General features: G+C 41.1%; 1 protein-coding gene and 1 non-coding gene across 4 annotated transcripts; both read right to left on the bottom strand.

The window, feature by feature from the left end:
- Positions 1–10,388: 10,388 nt before the first annotated feature.
- Positions 10,389–19,235, bottom strand: LOC124061862 (kinesin-like protein KIF23). 3 transcript variants are annotated; one of them, XM_046394153.1, is made up of 23 exons: positions 19,131–19,235; positions 18,808–18,874; positions 18,449–18,577; positions 17,971–18,076; positions 17,641–17,777; positions 17,413–17,525; positions 17,160–17,330; positions 16,967–17,011; positions 15,948–16,060; positions 15,532–15,653; positions 15,319–15,421; positions 15,159–15,238; positions 14,962–15,081; positions 14,713–14,872; positions 14,417–14,578; positions 14,142–14,308; positions 13,877–14,050; positions 13,507–13,710; positions 12,452–12,685; positions 11,772–11,860; positions 11,601–11,679; positions 10,980–11,050; positions 10,389–10,896 (listed from the first exon to the last, which is right to left on the bottom strand). In XM_046394153.1, exons 1-23 carry the CDS (start codon positions 19,142–19,144, stop codon positions 10,881–10,883), a joined length of 2,676 nt encoding a protein of 891 aa, XP_046250109.1. In that variant the 5' UTR covers positions 19,145–19,235; the 3' UTR covers positions 10,389–10,880. The 3 variants fall into 3 exon arrangements, with proteins under 3 accessions (XP_046250109.1, XP_046250110.1, XP_046250111.1); XM_046394154.1 differs by having other exon boundaries at positions 11,601–11,670; XM_046394155.1 differs by lacking the exon at positions 16,967–17,011 and having other exon boundaries at positions 19,131–19,234.
- On the bottom strand, positions 15,786–15,882 carry LOC124062648. Its single transcript, XR_006843987.1, has one exon. It is a non-coding gene; the product is annotated as a Z30 small nucleolar RNA (small nucleolar RNA).
- Positions 19,236–19,556: the final 321 nt, after the last annotated feature.

Genomic DNA, 19,556 nt, shown 5'->3' with positions numbered 1-19,556 from the left:
TGCTGCTGTTTGTTTACATTAGTTATTACTGCTAACAAGGCCACAGGCTCAGTCAAACATGACTGACTGACTGTTTGCCTCCATCACAGCTGCTGCAAAAGCTCAGCTGAATGTGTGACAGCCATCACACTGTTTTCATGTTTTTATTTTGCCTCTTTCCTTTCCAGATATAGAGGAACTGTAGCTTTCTGTGTAGTCTGATTGTAAGCCTCTGAATCGCTGCTCGCATAACAGATTCAAATAGTCACTAAAGAAGTTAAGTCATTATATGCTTGTGATCTACATTATGCAGCATGATTCCTAGTAAAAAGGTTTTCCTTTCTTAGAAAATGAAGCTTTTTATATTTCAGCCTGATTCTGATTTTATTTTTTTTAGTTGATATGGCAAATGTATTTGCAACAAGGTGGCTTATTTACATGTTGAACTGGATTCGTGATAATGTCCATTTGGCAAATATAAATTCTCCTTTTGGCTTCGTTTTGCTCTCCAGTATCCAAGGTGAAATATATGGCATGTTAGCAGCTAAATGCTCCCCTGTGTTTGCCATTTAGGTGTAAACTTCTCTTGATGTCGGGCAGGTAGTGTACAGCGGGTGTTTAGAGCTTTTCGCTTAAATTAGCTGCCTGCTGTGGCTGAACCACAATGAAATTAATGCAGCTTTCAACCACCGTTGAGCTGAGGGGAACTGCAGAGTTGGGTGATCATTTCAAAGTACACGTTGTCATTTATTCCAGTATTATAGCAAATAGCTGGTTTAAGTTTGTCTCTGTAACACCAAATATCCATGATTAACTGAGCAGCAATTACACTTAAAGTTAGGGGAAATTACCTAAAAGACGGCCTTGTCAAATGTTGTGCTTGTATCCAACTTGTGAGCAGGTTAACCAAAGACAAAGTCATCTCTTTTAAGTTTAAGCTAGTTCAGTATTTTTTTACAGGCTCAACTTTTTCCTGTCTTGTTGATCATATCATGATCTCATACATTTAATTTGCAACCCCCTGCGGCCCCAGACAAACAGATTGTTAACCACTGACCTTTGGTAAGAAGCTGATTGAGGAAACTGGTTATCACAGCCCTCAGAACATCCTTGTGAAGAAATACTGGAATAATCAACACACCAGCATCAGCTCAATATTGTTGATCCACTTCTTTATTCCTGTCATTATACTGAGATTGGCAGATGCAGAAGGACAATATTTTCATGTTTGTTTTCCAGAATCTCCTGTAGATTAAACTGCGCTGGTGGATGATCCTGAACAAACAGAAGGTGCTATGAACTGATGGGTTTATAATTTCCTCTTACTTTATAATTGCAAGTGAGGCAAAACTCAAACATTATTCAGCTGCCCTCTGTAATTAAGGCTTTATTCAGCCACAAATATGCTTTATGCCACTGTGTGTTTTATGTTGAGAAATCACAGTTATTGGCCTTCAGTACTGGCTTTGTTTTGAGGTTATTCATCCACATCACATTTATTGAATGGAAGATTTAATGTGGCAGTTGTGCAATCTGAGAGCGACACTATCATAATCAGCCTGTTGATATTGGCAGCTGTTTGACCTGGAATAAACTTTGGGGGAAAGAAAGGGGGAAAAAAGAGCTCCTCCTTCAAGAGCAAAGCCATCTGAAGTGTTGAGCTGTTCATGTAGGACTGTCAGCAAGTCTGGGCTCTAATGCACAGAGTGAGGAATGAGAGAGGCCGAACACAGGAACTCTGATGTCTAACAATAACATTCACATAAAAGACAGGCAGTAAAAGAAATGTCACTCTTGTCAAAGACGGAAGCCACTGAGGCAAAAGTAAGCAGGAGTTTTCTTTCTTCCTTTTTCTTATCTTTATTATTATTACTGCACTGGGCGGTCAAGGTTCACTAACAGAACACACTTAACCATGTATCCTGTCACACTCACACACACACACACACACCACCACACACACATAACACTCTGTCTTTCTCCTAACACCAGTCCTGCTCTGTGTGCTCTGCTAATATTGACTCTCCTGACTAACACTGCCTCTATTGAGTCAAACACAGAAATGTTTGACTAGAATTAGAACATCATTGAGATAACAGCTGTGGACCTGTCCAGCCTGGAGCTGTGGCGCTAATGTAAAATAGAGCAGGAGAACTGCAGCTGACGATTGTCACCGAGCGAGCTGAAGGTCCAGAGGTGGAAGCTCGCAATCTGGTCCCCTACGCAAATGTTTTCTCACTCTGCGGCTTTTATCACCGATGCACAATGACAGCCACTTGTGAAGTGTTTTCTTGTGAAATCAAACACAGCGTTCTTGTTGCGTGTGGGCAAAGCTGTGTTTATGTGCATGTGGTTTTTCTGTCATTTAAGCTGTGGTTGTAAAACTGGCTTGTCACTGCGGGCCATTGTGTCGTTTGTGACTCCACGCCGAAAACAAAGGGCTATCAAACTTGTTGGAGGGAATGCCATCTTGTGCCAAAGCACATTTTTTAATCTGAGCACAGGTATTAAATTCTTATCTTTAGTTACACGTTTCAACTGTAATGTTAACAGCTCTACTGAACAATAAAACTAGCACACACACACACACACAGAGAACACACAAATAAGCAAACCTGCTCAATCACTCTGAATCACTTGGTCTCTCACATACTCTGTCTGAAATCATGCTTTCCTTTTCCTTCCTTTCCTTTTTACTATATTTACCCTATGCCATTTTATTTAAGTTTTTGACTGTGGAATTTAGGTATTATGGAGTGCCTAAAAAAAATTTCCAAAGTGGCATCCATGTTACTGCTGACAATCCCACAATGCAAAGTTGTAGTTTGCACATGCAAACTTTGCAACTTGGCTCCTGTTTGTGATGACACACAATAGTGATTTTTATAAGTATAAAATGGAAAGAATCAGCTTCCTTGCTGACGCGCTTGTATTTTCTGATAGTATATTAACCAGTTTTAATGTTACAAGATAAAAGAGGCTTTTTGAAGGACTAACCAGTTTGGCAAACCTAATGTTATCTTTGGTAACACTGGCTGGATTTAAATAATTGTAAACTGGCCAAATCCATTAAAGAGTGAGACAGAGCTGTTAATGTTGGCCTTAACTCTGATGGCATTCAGAACTGGCTTTCTTTGGAAGTGATACTTAGTCACTGCTTTAGGTAAGCTAGTTAGGCAGACAAGCTCAAGTTTGCGACTAACATTTGAGCAGATTAACACGGTGGTTTAATCTGTTCTTAATCTGTATTCTGTATTATGTTTTTGGTTTTAGATCCTCCAACCTGTAAATGAAAGTGTCTTTCTACAGTCCTGTGCACAGAGAAATCCAAAGCTAGCAGGACAGGTGGACAAACACTATGCAGAGATGTTGTTTTGTAATGGTCGTGTAAACGTCATGATGTTTATGTAAATCACTCATCGTTTTAATTGATATACCTTGTTGAGTTTAGCCTTCTGGGTCAGGGTCAGGCTGTGTTTGTCAACCACATGAAAGGGGAAGAGCTGAATAGAGATCTGCTGCAGATGGCTGTGCAGCGATCTTTTCTGCTTATGTGGTTTCATTTTATCCCTACAGGCCCTCGTGGTATTTTGAATTGCCCTGGGTTATGTATTCACTCGGTCATGTAAGCTAAATGAACCATCCATAATGTAAATGAGAATGAAAGAGAGATTGAGAGAGAGACAGGGATGCAAATGTAGTGGTGCCCCTGGTGTTGGGAGGGAAGAGGAAAAAGATGTCAGCATTTTCCCACATTTAACTTTCAAATGAGCCACAGATGACTGGAGAGTCAAAACCTTCGCACAGCATATATCCAGTAGTGTAATTACTTACCAAAAGATTCAACAGTATATGAATTTAAAAAGTCAAAAGCATCACAAATGTGTTTTATTCTGTAATTTATATCCTCCTTGTGTAGATGTATGTGCATGTAGAGAGGTGATTCAACAGTCCCTGCTCCATCATTTACACAGTTGCTGACTCTCTCTGATGGGCTGTCAGGAGTTATGTGCTTTTGTGTTGACTATGGTTGAACCACCACCCCCACTTCTCCTATACCCACTTAGCACACAAAGTCCCAAATGCACTGTTTTCCCATTTAGGAGTCAGAAAGCACTTTTGTAAATAGTTAATAGCTTTCCAGGGACACACACAGGTCGTGTTTGAGTGCAGAATAATCACTGTTGGAAATTCTTGTCTGCCTGTTCAAGTCCCAACACAAGGTAACCACATAACAACACGGCTGCTGTCTGCACTCCATCTCGTTTCAGTCAGTAATTAACTGGCATATTTGCACTTGGCACTGCGAAACATGATGCAAGTTATTTAGTGTCCTCGATGAGAAATATTTCCTGGCATTTCACTGCTTCCAAAGTGTTACAGCCAATTTGATACTAGATAAATATTTGAGCTGGCATGCAATGAAGCGTATGTCAGATGAGCAAAAAGCACTGGCACTGTGGATGCATTTAGCAGCTCAAAGGGAGGAAAAAGACAAGGGAGAGGCCTTGTCTGTTCTCCATTAGAGTCCACTCAGTTCTTCTACAAACAGAGAGGATGCTAGCCAAACAAGCTTATTCAAGGGGGTTCTGTGTGGACCGTGTTAGCTCAGCAAATCCAGCTCCACAAACATGCTTCAAAGAATCCTGCTATCTCCGCAGAGCTTTGATGTGGGTATTGATCATGCAGCGGTCTGTGAGAAACAGGGATGCAGTGGAGGTTTAGTGTTGTGTTCTGGCTCAGATAGAACAGATAATAGCAAAAACATGCACTTCCATCATACCGTGCTGTGCTTCAGTTATGACAGCTGCACAACCATTTTTTGGCTCTGAGGTAGATGCGATTAGGAGTAAAAGACAAGGGAAGAGCAAATCAGATAATTTGCCCTGAGGACAGGTCACAGCGCGTTATGTTTACCACAGTGGAGGAGCCAGAGCAGAATCCAAATAAAGTCAAAACACCGAGTTGACAGAGAAGAGCGCCGCACCTCCAAGTGACGTTATGAACAGTCTGAGATTGGTACACGCACTTCTAAAGGCATTTTAATGCAAGGTCATCTCGTTCTCCAGAGGAAAACATGTACAACATAAACACATTTCTGTCCCTGGTGTCACACTACAGTAGCAAGAAAAACAAAGCAAACAAAAACGGAAGCAACACTTCCAGAATCACACTGTCACACTGTATGCTATAGAAAGGCAAACAAAGTCTGTTCCTCTTAGCATGGTAAAACAACCACCCACAGCCCTGCTCCTGTCTCACACTGAGACCGTTAGTCACAATGATTTCTCGGCCAGCTGTCCCGGTGTTTGCTTAAGCCAGCCTCACGGGGAAGTTGAGCCTTGTTTGAATTCTCACATCACGTTATTAGGCACGCACTGGATGATTAGTATCCAGTAAGGCAGATGCAGATGTGGTCCCCAGGTACTGCTCAAATGCAGCACCTGAATGGCCGTTAATCATGTGGATAAAAGCACCATGAAAACAGCATTCAGGGAATCATATGAACCCACAGTCGTCCAGTGTTTTTGCTTTTTAGAACAACTGTCCCGTTCACCTTGTCAGCAGCAGTAACTGCCAGCACTCTAATCTTATTTGTGCACATGGGTGCTGTGATCTCAGCCTTTTACTACCTGTACCTTTATACCTGGCCTTGTGTGATAAAAGTTTTTTGCCTTATTAGAATGAATGGCCTTAACAACTTAGCCATATCTAATGAATTAAATAACTTCTCCTTAAGGGGCCATGTTTGATTGCCTGTCATTTACAAAGTGCAATGTGCAAGATACTGGATAAGAGCAGCAGTGTGGCAGACTATTTTCAGATAAACAGCTGATGTGTGTATTCAAAGAGGCTTTTGTGTTTGCTTTTGCGTGGGACTTTGTGTGTAGGGACCTGACTGAGCTTTCCGCAGATATGAAAATCATGTGGTGCTATTTCACCCTCTTCCAAATGCCAGCTATGATTTTTCACAGATAGGCTCCAGTGTGAGTAATTTGCCTGGAAGCTTTGGTAGGACAATTGTTTAAAATACCGCTCTCATTCATTCTGTAGCAAACAAGAACTCACAGACTTCAGTTTATGGGTTAATAAGAAGTGCTTTTAGCACTCATTTATTCTTTGTACTTCCAGCGATGAAGATTCGTTTGATGTGAGGAAGTTGAGTCAAGCTTTACCCCTCCAAATATCATTTAGTCATCATACATCATCCTGCACTGTGCCATTGTCAGTACAGTCATTTCTGGCATCTCCTCTCCTGTCATTTCATCAGCAAACTGCTTGGAGCGCTGCTTAAATAATCAGCCAACTGCACGCAAAGCCTGGTTACTCCACCACGTTAACTAGATGAGATCAACCACTTGTAAAAAGCAGTCAGATATTTCTGTTAGGGACACATTGTGGTTACAATGAAAGTGAGTCATCGGAAATCATTCATGGCATACTGTCACCACAGTAAGGACACAGCCAGCTAAAAGTGCAGCCAAGCCACATATACTGGGCAAGGAGAATACACTCAACTGACAGCTGCAAGCACTTAGTCGGCTGCCAAGAACAAAGATGGGGAGGAAGAAAACACTATTCATCCGAGTTTGGCTATAATGAGTCTACACAACAATGGCTTCCAATATTTGCGCTAAAAAAATCAGTCATGTCTTGAATTGCGTTTGTCAGAGGTCAACTATCTCAGCGTTGATGTGTATCCACGGGGACAAATGGATTCCTCATTACAACTTTAGCTTGAAATGATAACTTGAACGTCAGGAAATAAAATAGACAGTGACAGACCTAACATCTGTTTGGGTCATCTTTGGAAAATGTCATCAGTGGCATAAAGTAAGTGCAGCTAAGTGACATATCAGACTGAAAAGCAAAGCATAAGGAGGAGTAGGAGGAGGAAGAGGAGTAGGAGGAGGAGGAGGAGGAGGCGGCAGCAGATGGGATGAGGTGTTCTGAACCACTAACCACATGCGCTTAAGGGTCAGAGCAGTTCTCATCTAATGTGCTTCTAAACAGCTGAAAAACCAAACTTTACCTCCGGGAGTCTGCAGGTTTGTGACTCCTTGACCCATCACAGCCGCATCTGAAAAGAGAGCGTGGGAGCTTTTACCTTTTATTAACGCTGAACACGGTGTCTCATGGCTCCACACTGCATTTTAGGTTGCATTAAGGCAGAGGAGCATGAGGCAGGAAAGCAGCAAAGATGAGCCTGCAAAATAATAATAATGAAGTCAGATGAGTCTTGAGAGGCTAGGAGATAAGCTGAATGACAATTGACTGGCTTTCAACACTCATCTGCACTTGCATATCTTTCTGGCCTGACACACTTGGCTGGCAGGCAGCCACGGCCTTGACATGTGAAGACGTAGTGTACAAGCTCTGCTCAGAGCCTTGATTTGCACAGCTCTGCTCTCATGCAGTATTTACTTGTGTTTCCCACTAATTGACTTTCATTGTCAGGAATTGTTATCCTCGCCGCTAAAAGAAGGAAGAAAATCTTATAATGGGTTCTGGTTTAAAGGACAACTGTGGCTGTGATTGAGCTACTTGCTTCGACATGCCCTTCAAATCAGCCACCACTGAGTTGTTATGATACAGCTTTGGGAGCAACTGAAACCGCCATCATTTCTCAGATGCCCTGTGCAGCCAAGTATAGAGTGCTACTGGATTGGGTTACACTTTCATCACACCTATTTAAACTCATGCCCACTTTTCACAGCCTGATTCAGTACACCGTGTTAATCATGTAAGTGGATAGAGGTCATGAACCTGCTGCTCAAGTCAAATTTAGCGAATCAAAATAGCTGCTTTAAAGCTGTTATAATCCATATTTTTTTACTAACAATGGATCAAATGGTCATGTGTAATGTGAAAAGTGATGAACCTATAGCTCTACAGAGCTCATTGTTTAGATTTTTTCAAGCTCGCAGCTGTTTTAGTTCACCCTCACTGCTGCGCATTGTTTTTAGCTGTAGCTTTCAGCTGTTTTGAGCCTAAAGACAAATCTCTGAACACTGTCTGCTCAGCACCAAACAGCAGAAAGACATAGTTAGCAACTAGCTGATGTGTACTAGAACATTTAACAGCTAAAGAAAGAAGCCATAAATTTTCCCTCAGGATAAATATGGAACATTGGACTAACACTGAAAAAGAGGGACACAAACTTGACTCCAAATGACTAGTGATGTGCTCAGCGTCTGCTGGATGTGTAAACAGGCAGTTGTTTGTCAGATCAACTTAAAATTTGTCTTTTGCCCTCAAGGGGCCAAAAAAATCAATTTAAATGATATGAAAAGGCTGGCTGTTGAGCTACCAGTGAAATAGTATGAAAGAAGAAATGATAGTTTTAATCACATAAGGTTTAGGAAATGATTATATGACAGGTACAAAATGCAGAGCGCTATTTTGGACAGCTGAATTATGAACGTCCCTCATCAGCATCTTGGATTGGTGTGAAAATGATTTCATCTTGCCTGTGCCAAAAGGCAGCTTAAGACCTCTTTATCTGAGCCATTCAAGCAAAGAGTCAATAACACATTGCAATTAGGCTTGCTCTTTTAAAATCTGAGATGGTTTAATTGACTGTGTGTATTCAAGTAGAACATCAGAATTCCCTCCAGCAAGTTTAATAACACTGATAAGCATAACACATTATCTTAAGCTTGACGCCCCGAAACAAAGAGTGATGTATTTTTACCATACAGTTAGATGAATGGTGTTGTCTTTAAGTCTTACAGGTTTGATGCTTATTCCAGCCTTTGAGTGCAGTTTTAAATTATTTTCCTCAAGTGTCTCTCTGAAACTGGTAATGTTGATCAGGAGCTCAACAGGAGTTTCATAATAACATCTTTGTAATGCTCACATCACTTGGCTGTGGAGGGCTTGCAGTGAGGAGCAGGGGATAATAGTGTGGTGCAGAACATCAAACAGAGCCTGGTCAAAAAGCAAAGCACTCGATATCTCACAGGAGTGAATTTAATGGCCACTGGTTGCTCTTCGCTCTTGACCCTCTCCAAGAGGCTCCATGTTAGTCACTCTCCAGTGCTTTCCAATTGAAACCCAGCCAGACTGGTGGTAGATGAGATTTCAAATGTCTACTCAAAGCCTGGATGACTGTACCACTAGCTTCAGCTGATCATTAGACTGGCGATGCTCAGCTGATAACAGACAGTGAAACTGAACCCTGACGTGTTATAAAGTTGGGGTTTCGCTACAGTTTTGGTTTTCTTACTCTCTTCTGTCTGCTGGCAGCAGTTTGAAATGGATCATAGATTCTTAGTCAATCAGTAATTTACAGTAGACTTTGCCTATTTATCACAGCCAAAAGAAAAAAAAAACACAAAAAGGCTACAACTTGGTGGAAAGTAACCACACACATTTACTCCACATAAACTTTCATCTTAGGCTGCTTTTTATTTTTCAGATATAAACACTCGAAGTTTTACTCCACTACAATTATTTGACAGGTCTACTTAGGAGTTAATTTAACTATTTTATATTGAAAACAATATGATCTGCATATAAAATGGCATACTTTGTTATAAATTATTCCCAAGAGTATAAAGAGTAGTTCAAGCTCATTGCAACTAATTTCCACTAGTTATTGCCACAGTAATGTATCCCAAAAGTAAAAATTATCCAGTAATCTAATCTAACACAGGGGGTAATTTGCTTTTACTGAATCAGTACTTTTACTTGTGAAGGAGTATTTTTATGATGAAAAAGCTTCAAGGTTATGACCAACCACACAGCAGTGAATGCCTGGGACTCAGCTGACTCGACCCGCAGGCAGCCAGGCAGACTAATTTAATATGGATTTATATACAAGGTGTTTTGTTTAACATAATGAATATCTAATCAAGCATGAGCACAGGAAAGTCATTTCTGCAAAGTGAAAACAGACTTTGTTTTTATGGCAGAGAATATCGCTATGCTCCTGGCACAGGATCAGCCGGAGTTCTAACACAAAATTAAATCTCTCAGGCAACATTTTGAAATAAACAGGCAGCCTCATCATTAGTCTATCAACAGTTTGGCTGACTGTTCTTAAGCAGCACAACCAACCATCCTCAAACCAAAGTTAGATTGTTAGACATGTTAGACTTTATCAGACAATGGTTAAAATCTCTGCAGGTCTTCAGTGACAATCATGTAGTATTTCCTGTTGTATTAATATGCTGACAGAGTAGTAAAGTTTGAGAGATGCCTCCCCATAGCTGAGTCAGGCATCCCGGGCCTCTCAAGTGTTCCTGCAGGGCAAATGAACCCTCCTGTGTCAGATTTATAATGTACTACTGTCCTATGCTGCCACCTGGTGTTCAGAAAGGATCCTGGTGCCAGTTGATTGGAGCATGATGCACCGTCAGCCCAAGCGTGCATTGTATTCTTTCAAGTGTATAAACACAAAAAACTGGTACTTCAAAGGAATTTTATTCCCGAATGTACAGTGAAGACAGGAGAAGCAAATGTTACAGATCAAGAGAGAAATTCAAAAAAAAGACTTGATTATTCAAACTTGAAGCGTAACAGAATTCATCAATCAACACACAAACAGTATGCAGTGGACAAAAATCAATGTCTACTCATGTGCTAAGTAACACGTGACTTAATTCCCCAAAATGTGCAAACAGACTCTTTTCAGCAGCATGGCCACAGAAACTAAATATTTGCCACCATCCATGATTAAATCAAATATCACTTGTTTTCTATTAGTTCAAATACAACATATAAAATACTTTATAAAGTAGCTTTGGTGACCCATGTATATACACTTTTGCATATATAAAAGCATGGAAAATGTTTAAATATGATCACTAGAGCTAAATATTAAAAAGTTCAGACTATTGCACAACAGCCAGGTGAGCACAGAGGGAAGTGATCACCGGAGCAGCAGGCAGCTGCTTTTAGGGTTTTCTGCGTCTGTAAAAGGAGACACAGTTAATCAAATACAGCGTACTGCAGAAGAAATGCTTTTCTCAGGTCTATAAAAGATGAGGGCTTACTTGGTGATACCGTGATGCTCATAGCCAGGGCCCATGTTTGATCCGGCCCTCATCTCCACAGCCACAGAGCACTGCAAACAAAAGATAAATGAAGCTTACGTTCTTGTTGAAACACTGTTAAAAATGTATTATTTAACTCTCCAGTCATTTTTAGTTAGTAGTTTAGTTATTGCACTTTGTATATTTAGATCTGAAATAATTATTTTAATAATTTAAAATAAATAAAATAATTACAGATTAATTTCATTTTAGTATGTGATTTATCAGCCGGTATTAATAAAAGATGTCTGACCAGCAGTCCAAAACAACTTGGTCACATTTTATAGACCAAACAATTCATTGATTAATGAAGAAATCGGGAGATAATGAAAATAATTGTTCTTCGTAACCCCTGAGTATAGTAAATTATGGCAAATTTTACAGAATCATGAGATTTCTTCCTACAAGAACAAGAAAAATACAACATACATTCAAATGTGTTTTAAATTGGCCACAAAGCTTCCACACACGTGTAAATTGAAGCTCATTACATGATTGTTCTGCTTTCTAAACCGAGACACAATGCCATAAATGCAGTGGCAGTTTATTGGAGACTACCGTAATCAATTATAATCATCCTACCCTCGTCTCCACATCAGTCCAGGCTCCATCTGTTTCATCTCCTTTGGCAGGTTTGCCTTCTGAAGATCTTCTTTTGCGGCTTCAGAGGCAAATGCAAAAGGAAAAGAAAATGTTATAATGCCACTAAACATCTGGCCAACCTGTAGCTAACAACTGGCTGTAGGCTGCTACCTCGGGACTGTGGTGAGCTCCTGTTTCAGGGTCTCAATGTCGGTGAACTGGACCGCCTGTCCTCCCCCTCTGGTTTTAATCACATCACCCTGAAAAAATGAAGGAACAAGGATGAGCGAAGTCAACTTTAACCTGTAGTTCTTACAAAGTGAAAATTCAGTTAACATCTTGTGGAAATAGATTTTTTTTTTCAAACACAAAACTTTGTGAGGTATTATGTGGGGCACAAGGTATTATTGTCTAAAGCATAAGTGACGAGCTCTAAACTGTGGGTGCAGTTGAGGGAAAAAGTTCACCGAGGGGTGTTGGGATATACTGCTATTGCTAATAACCCTGATATTAAAAAGTGAAATACTGATACCCATCATGTAAGTAATCAAGCACAGATGTTAGGTCTTGTGGATGTTTTTGTTTCAGTTCATCTGATTGCCTTTTCACTATCCATGTTGTGTAACCGTTAGTGTTTGTACAGTCATGGTTACAGATTCTGCCTCCACCTCCCTACACTCACATTTGTGTAATTCATTTGCCAAAAAGGAGAAAACACACAGCAAAGTTAAACATAAATTTAACTGACAGCATTATGATTTTTTTTTTCCCCCCTCAAACTTGAAGTGAAACCAACTACATGATTATCAGGCAAAGCATTTGCTATTATGAAAACTTTGTCAAAAACTTACCTTAATGAGTTTAGTCTGTATCTCGCCATCGGAGGCAAGCTCCTGATGTGTTAACAAGTATCTGTCACACTTCGACAGGGCCTTCTCACTGGGTGCAGACACCTGGATGGCATTGGGGATGACGGGCTGCAAAACCGTACCGAGGTCCATGCTGGAGGAGGGCTTGTGGTCCACCCACTTCTCCCCACCGGCAGAGCGGGAGCGACGGTGCAACGGGCGCACTGGTGTCGCCGTCTACACAGCACGATGGCAGTTAAGAAGAAAAACATACACACATAAAACTCGGGCAAAGGATTACGTTAAATCCTGACAAAGATATCTGTCATGAGACTGGTATAAAGTGGTACATAGCTGAGGATATCTTCAGTAGTAATATTCCCCTGATTAGTGGAGGGAAAACAAAGCCTCATCAGGTTTAGCAGTTGTCATTACACAACCTCATGCTGCTGCTGCCTGTAGCTAACTCACTGAACCTGTGGCTTCCCACATTTAGGTCTACAACAAATGTTGGAGAGTTGGCCTCCTCTTCCTCTCCAGTCCAACATGCAGCTCTCCTTCTGGCCCGCCTGCCTGAGGTGCCTGCAGGGGACTGAGTTCTTGTGGGTGTACTAGAGGTAACCCTGCCTGCTGTCCTTGGCTGCCCACTGCTCCCACACAGAGATGGAGTTTATCACAGACAAAGAACTACTGGGGCTGGGGAGGGGGCAGGTGGGCCCAAAACAGCACATGGAATTGATAAATATTTCTGGGATTAAAGGGCACCAAGTAACTAAAGAGGATTGAGGTTTTCCAAGCTCTGTTTGAGTGAAGGTCTCTTTGAAAACTCCTGTGATTATTAAATGCATCTCCTGCCGTCACATTGGGATTCGTAATGTTAGTCCAGTGATCAGTAAAGTGTTTTAGTTTAACAGAGAAGGTTACTGTAACGATAAACTTTGAAAGGACAGAGTTCTGTTTCTACTGCCACCATCATGTCTTCTCACAATATTTAGTAACAGGTACACTGATTCGGAGCCAAGTGGGTGTTCTAGATCTGCACTGTCAATACAACGTACAGGGAGAGGCGAGGGCGAAGCTGATCTCTTCGCGGGGAGGCGGTCCTCTCTAGAGGGCCTCTTTGGCTGTGTATGACGCGGTGGAGGATCGGGACGACATGTGGTCTTGCTCTCCGTCACGATGGCCTTCAGCTGCTTCAGCTTCTCATCTTTCACCCAGAGTTTGTTTTGCATCTCCAGCTGCATCGCATTAACACGTCTGTCCTGCACAGCAAAAGGTAAAATGTTGGAGTGCATAAATAAAGTGTAGAAATGATCACTGAGGAAGCTGAAGCATGACAAACAAATAACCCAAGGCAGTAAACAGACTATAGTACACAAAGACTACTTAGTTTAATTCAACATTTGTTTTGTAAGAGGAGCAACTCACACATTCTTTCTCCCACTTGAGCTGGGTGTCTGTGACCACGCCATGCATGCGCTGCTCCATGCGTCTCTTGTCAGACAGCTCCCTCTGCAGCCTGTGCTCTCTGGTATCCAGCTCCTGCTTCAGCGATCGCTTGTCGTCCTCATAGATTTTAGTTGTTTTCTGCAGGATGTCAATCTGGCACAGAACCATTGGGGGAAATTTAAGAAAGTGAGAAACATCTACAAAGCAGCATGTCGTGCGAGGGTTAAATGATTTAGTGTCTCACCTTGTGTTCCTGCGTCTTGGTTCTTTTCTCCAAACGTTCGATCTCTGCCTTGTTGTTCTGGATGATTTTCTCCTTCTCTAGCAATTTGCCGTTTTGTTCATGAATAAAATTGTCTTTGGAATTGAAGTTGTTGTCCAGGTCCTGAAGCATGGACTTCATCATGTTTGCTAAAAGTACCATGAAGGGGAGAACATGTGAGCAAAACAAGAAACCCAACTTTTCATGTCACCGTGAAAGCCGAGAGGGAAGGACTGAGCTAAAACGTGAGCAGGCACCTGCTTTGCTGTATTCGTCGATCATCATCTGCCTGATCCTGTGTCTGTTCTGCAGAGCTTCGATCAGCCTGGGCAGAGTGATGTCGTCGTGAGGGTCGGTCAGCTCAGAGGAGGGTAGAGGTGGGAGGCTGTGCACCAGGTGGCTTATAACAGAAGGCACATCTGAGGAAGCAAAGAGAACCAACTTGACTACGTAAAATCAATCATCTGCATTATAGACATACAAAATATTAATAAGAAATATAAAAAAATAATATCAATAATTAATAATTTTGAATAAGCGGTGTGTAACTTACCTCTGTCAACTGGACCACCACGCTCCTCAAGCTTGCGAGACAGTTCCTCTTTAAAGGCCTGGTTTCTATGGCGACGACCAGGGGTAAAGCCACATATGGGCCTGTCCACTGGCCGAGCCACTTCCACCTCTTGGGTCATCTCTGCGAACCGCATCACCAGCTGGACAAACAGAACACATCACGCGTGTTAGACAAAAAGTGACTTGGGTGTTCATTCAAAGTGAAGCAACTGAGACTGGATGAACTTACCAAGGTTTCCTCATAGTCATCAGCCTTGGGATTGACACAAACAATCATCCTGACTTTGCCCTCTCCGTCAAAGTAGTTCTTGAACAGGTGGGTTACTTTTGAGTCTCTGTAGGGGACCATCTGTCAGAGAAAACTTTCATTAGCTACATGTTTCATCTGCAAATAGAACAACAGTATCCAGCTTTAGTAATTCATACCCTGTTTGTGCCACACATCTGGTTTTCTCGAAGTATTTCGATGCACGTCCGCAGATTCAGCAAAGACTGATTAATGTTACCTGCAAGGCAAGAGTTTTGTTTAATTCCACTGGAGCTTCAGCCACAAACATAACGAAATTTTGATGTTTTGGTAACCCACCTGCTTCCCGTATGCGGGTGCCTTCTGCCCCAGTTCTACCGGTGCGCTCACTTCCTGCCAAGTCCACCAAGCACAGCTGACTGACGTTCACCTGATTTTTATCCTGACACAAAAATCAGAAAATACTTGTCAAAACTGATGTGTATTATTCCTCCAAATATGAATTACAGGGCTACAGTTCTGGGTGAAACGCTTGGTTCAGCTTCGACAGACCTGAAGAATGTTGTCGCCATCTGCATCGAGAGGAGCCTGAGCCAGTTTTATAATGAGCACACTGTGGGAGCGACTGGACTCTCTGTTCAGGCAGGTGTTTGCAACCTTCCTCCTCTTCTGACCTGGAACAACATTGCAAAGGCAACCCTTTTCAACCACGGTTATTCATAGATAGCATCTTAACATGCAATTTCAGTTATTCTTAACCATTTTAGACATAAAACTCCAACCGATCCAGTGAACTCTTACAAGACCTGCTCAGAGAGAAGATTAACGGGGGTCATTTCCTGGCCAGAGCTGACACGGAGGCCAACAGTGCCAGGTCAGTCACATCTACAATCATCAGTGCAGTATTTTTCTTTATTGTCTTAAATAAGACTCAGTGGTTTCTAAATGTAGATCTTACAACAAATTACCTCTCCAGAATACTTGAAATGCTTCCTCTGCAGATTTGACTTCGACCTCCATACAGCCAGCCACATACATGTTGTGATTCTGATCCTCTCTGAGGATTTTAGATTGAGGTGGTCTACATGGAGAAAATAAAAGCGTTACTCGCAGGATCAAGCGTTTTGAGGGGGTGTGGGTATTTATGTTGCTTGATTCAAACCATGAAAAATAATCAAGCAGTTAGAATCATGAAGCGCCATCCAAAGAAACATCAAGCAAGTTTAAGGACATTCAGAAGCTTTGCCATAACAGAGACTACAAGCAGCAGCAGGGTAATTGAAATAATTTTCAGGACTAAAGAAACACTTTTCAACACTGGAGACATTACCTTGTATAGCCTACAATCAGCATCTCTGTCCACCTGCTTGTGTGGGGACGTGTAACAAAACGTAATATTTTCTGACTAATGAGTCCATAGCACAGAGCACCAAAATTTGGCACTGAATGCTTGCACAGATTCACATTTTTGACTCATTGCTTTATCAGAGCCTTTGTTTTTTATTGTTATCTTGACAGTTTGACAATTTTATTCAGGCAGTTATTGTACAACTGCTTGTGCTTCAACTTGTTAGAGCTTTGGCTTTAAAAACTCAATAAAATTGGGCCCTCAAAAGTAAATCCTGACACCTCTGCTTAGATTGGCGTTTTGTACATTAATAAATAAAATCAGATTGATAAAAGTATTGTTCTCTGATTTCTTATATTTGCAAAACTTAAGTAGGGCATGAGAAGCTTGTGCCAAAAACCAACTCATTAATGCAGTATTGTGTTTTTGTGTATTTCACATCTGGCTGTAATCTACAAGGCTTTTCAGATCGGACACGGCCATGTCTGGTTTTAGATTCCCCCCAACATTTTTATGTTGAATATCTCCAGAGTTGACAAGTTTCCTCGTACAAGCTAGATTGCACATTTGCTTGTCAGAGGGAAAGTTCATCTTAATCAGGCCACTAGTCTGATATACGAGTATTCACTGGTCACATACATGAACTCAGTGTTCTGGCGCACAGGTGTGCCTCCAACATTCCACCTAGTAAAAAGAAAAAGACAATAATTTTGTCTTCCAGCTACTCTGACATAACATAACTAACTACAATCTAGATAGAAATTTGAGTGTCTTTAAATGCATTTATATATCTAAATTGTGTTCTTTTTTGTTTTCCATTTCCTGAACTCACTTTGGTTTGATTGCATCCTCCTGAGTTTCCTCCAGGAGATCGTAGATGTAGTTGTTGTAGATTTCTATGTAGGAGACAAAAACGCTGTAGCTGCTGTCCTCGTCCACATCATCTGCTTTATAAGCCTCCTCCGGCTTAATCATGTCAGCAATCTCAGGATCAGTCTTTTGCCTGAAATCAAAGAATTGACTTTCATATTATATATCAGTTTTGTTGTAACAGAATATTGGCATTTCATAGGACTCAGACTTACCTGGAGGAGGATGTTTTAGGAGCAGACAAGTTGTTCTCCCGTCTTTGGCGCTCTAACAAAGCGTCGACTTCACTCTGGATGTCCATACCATTTTTGTCATCTGTCTTGAAAACCTGAAAAACCAGGAGGTATAAAATTAGATAAACAAATATACAGGTTTCACAAAGTAATGTGAGCATGTTGAGTACAAGAGATGGTCAACAATAATCTTAAGAGTTTTTCTCTTACATATCTTTTGGCCTGGTATGGTCCAATACTGTTGAAGATCATGTCAAGTGAGCGAGGCAGAAGTCCACCCTGACCTGGAGAGCCTGTCATGGTGAACGTCTTTCCACTTCCTGTGACCCCGTATGTAAAGAGCAGACCTGCAACACCCAGAAAGGAAAAGAATCAACTTCCAATCACAACCTCAAAGCTAAAGAGTTCCTGGTCCCTGAACAAAATGCAGGAAAGCTCAGTGAGAGAGCCAAATTACTCATATTAAGCAGACAAATTAGGATAGTTTAACTGTTCTTATTTTTAATGTGGCTTCTTTCCGAGGCTGGTTAGTGCTCTTACCATTTTTTCCATGAATGAGGTCGTCGACAAGCGGCTTAGCCACATGCTCAAACAGCTCCCTCTGAGATACCGAAACTCCAAAGACTTTTTTGAAGGAATACTGTGTCTGATAAGCAAAGAGAGATAAACTGAAATATTTAGAAGAAATGTACTACATTAAAAGAATAAGGCTGGTACTATATATTTTTCTTATCAGTAAACCCCTTAAAATTCCTTAAACCAACGACATTCTATTTTGTCTCTCAGTACTTTCTGATTTCCACAGCCTTTCTGTGTCACTCAGTTCCAAGCCCATTGTTTACTACTAGTACTTTCACTTTTACAAAAAAGGTCCTGTTATCAGGTTTCCTTCCAGGTAGATATGGCCTTGAATGCTTCCAAAGTGAGCTGTCCAAGAGGCATCCATAAATCATTTCAACTAGCTCCTTTCAGTGCAGAGGAGGAGCCGCTCCTCTGTCCGGGCTGACTAAATGTTTACCTCTTTGTATTCTCCATTGCGGTTTGTTTTGAAGCCTTCCGGGGCGTGCAGCTGGATGGTGGAGCTGCTGATCACCTCAATGCAACACTCCTCGTTTTCCGTACCCAGGGGTCGTACACGACAGTACACCTGAGTAAAAGTACATAAGTCACATGTGTTCCAGGTAGTGCGTATTTATGCCGTTACTTCCCTTTGATCATTGTAACTTTTAGAAAAACGATTAAATTAGCATCAGCCTTTACAATACAGTTAACGTTACAAATGAACAAATATTGACGTACAACCCCCCCACCAAAAGTAATGAATTACTCAGGCTGTGTTGCCTGATAATCATCTTATTAAACAACTCAGTGACTCACTCCAACCGGGTCTTTCTGGTTGCTAGAAGGCTTTTTGGGTGGAGGCCTGCGGGGGGTTTTGCCCTTCCTGAAAAAAAGAATCACTTTTCATTAGCACAGCGCATTGTTAGCGTTTCATTACAGGAAGCGATGGTGCGTTAACAAAGCCATTGGCTAGACGGCTTATTAGCCCCTGGCTAACGTTACGGCTAAGTCAACTAATAATCTCTTCTCTGGATTCCGTAGACAAGTAGCTAACGTGAACTATAACACGATGTTTAGCACGAGCATAATACTCAAAATGCAATTTACTTTACATGCAGTGAAATAAAAACTTTACTTACGCTTGTCTGGTCATTGCTTCTTCTAACGTCAGTGACCGTTTCTGATACTACAATTTTGAACTTTCCCTCCGCAAAATGAGTCAGCATCAGCCAATCAGATTTCACAACAACCGACCACGTGTTTCCGTCTTCCTTTTCGATGCGTTTGTAAAACTACAAAATGCAAAACATAATAAGAATAATAATGAAAACTTTGATTTTTATACGGTTAAAAGCACGCGTGCTCATTAAAATAGATGGGGAGAAAGAACAAAAAACGAGGATCGTATCGCTTTAAATATATCCAATATATATATATATATATTTATATATTAGTAGTAGTAAGTAATTAGTAGTCATACCAGTTAAAAGACAATTATAAAGCTTTTTTTTGTTTACACTCCATTTTAATTATTTAATTAACCACATTATTATGTGTTAAAGCAT

Source organism: Scatophagus argus, chromosome 7 (assembly GCF_020382885.2).
Source record: "Scatophagus argus isolate fScaArg1 chromosome 7, fScaArg1.pri, whole genome shotgun sequence".
Taxonomy (NCBI): domain Eukaryota; kingdom Metazoa; phylum Chordata; class Actinopteri; family Scatophagidae; genus Scatophagus; species Scatophagus argus.
Note: the sequence above shows the minus strand (reverse complement) of the source record. Positions and strands in the feature narration are given on the sequence as shown.

Excerpts from the sequence above, each read along its gene's own strand:
- LOC124061862 (XM_046394153.1), bottom strand. Across the intron at positions 18,077-18,448 it reads GCAATGGAGAATACAAAGAG|ACACAGTATTCCTTCAAAAA; the intron begins GTAAACATTTAG and ends TTTGCTTATCAG. Across the intron at positions 17,331-17,412 it reads CCTAAAACATCCTCCTCCAG|GCAAAAGACTGATCCTGAGA; the intron begins GTAAGTCTGAGT and ends CTTTGATTTCAG.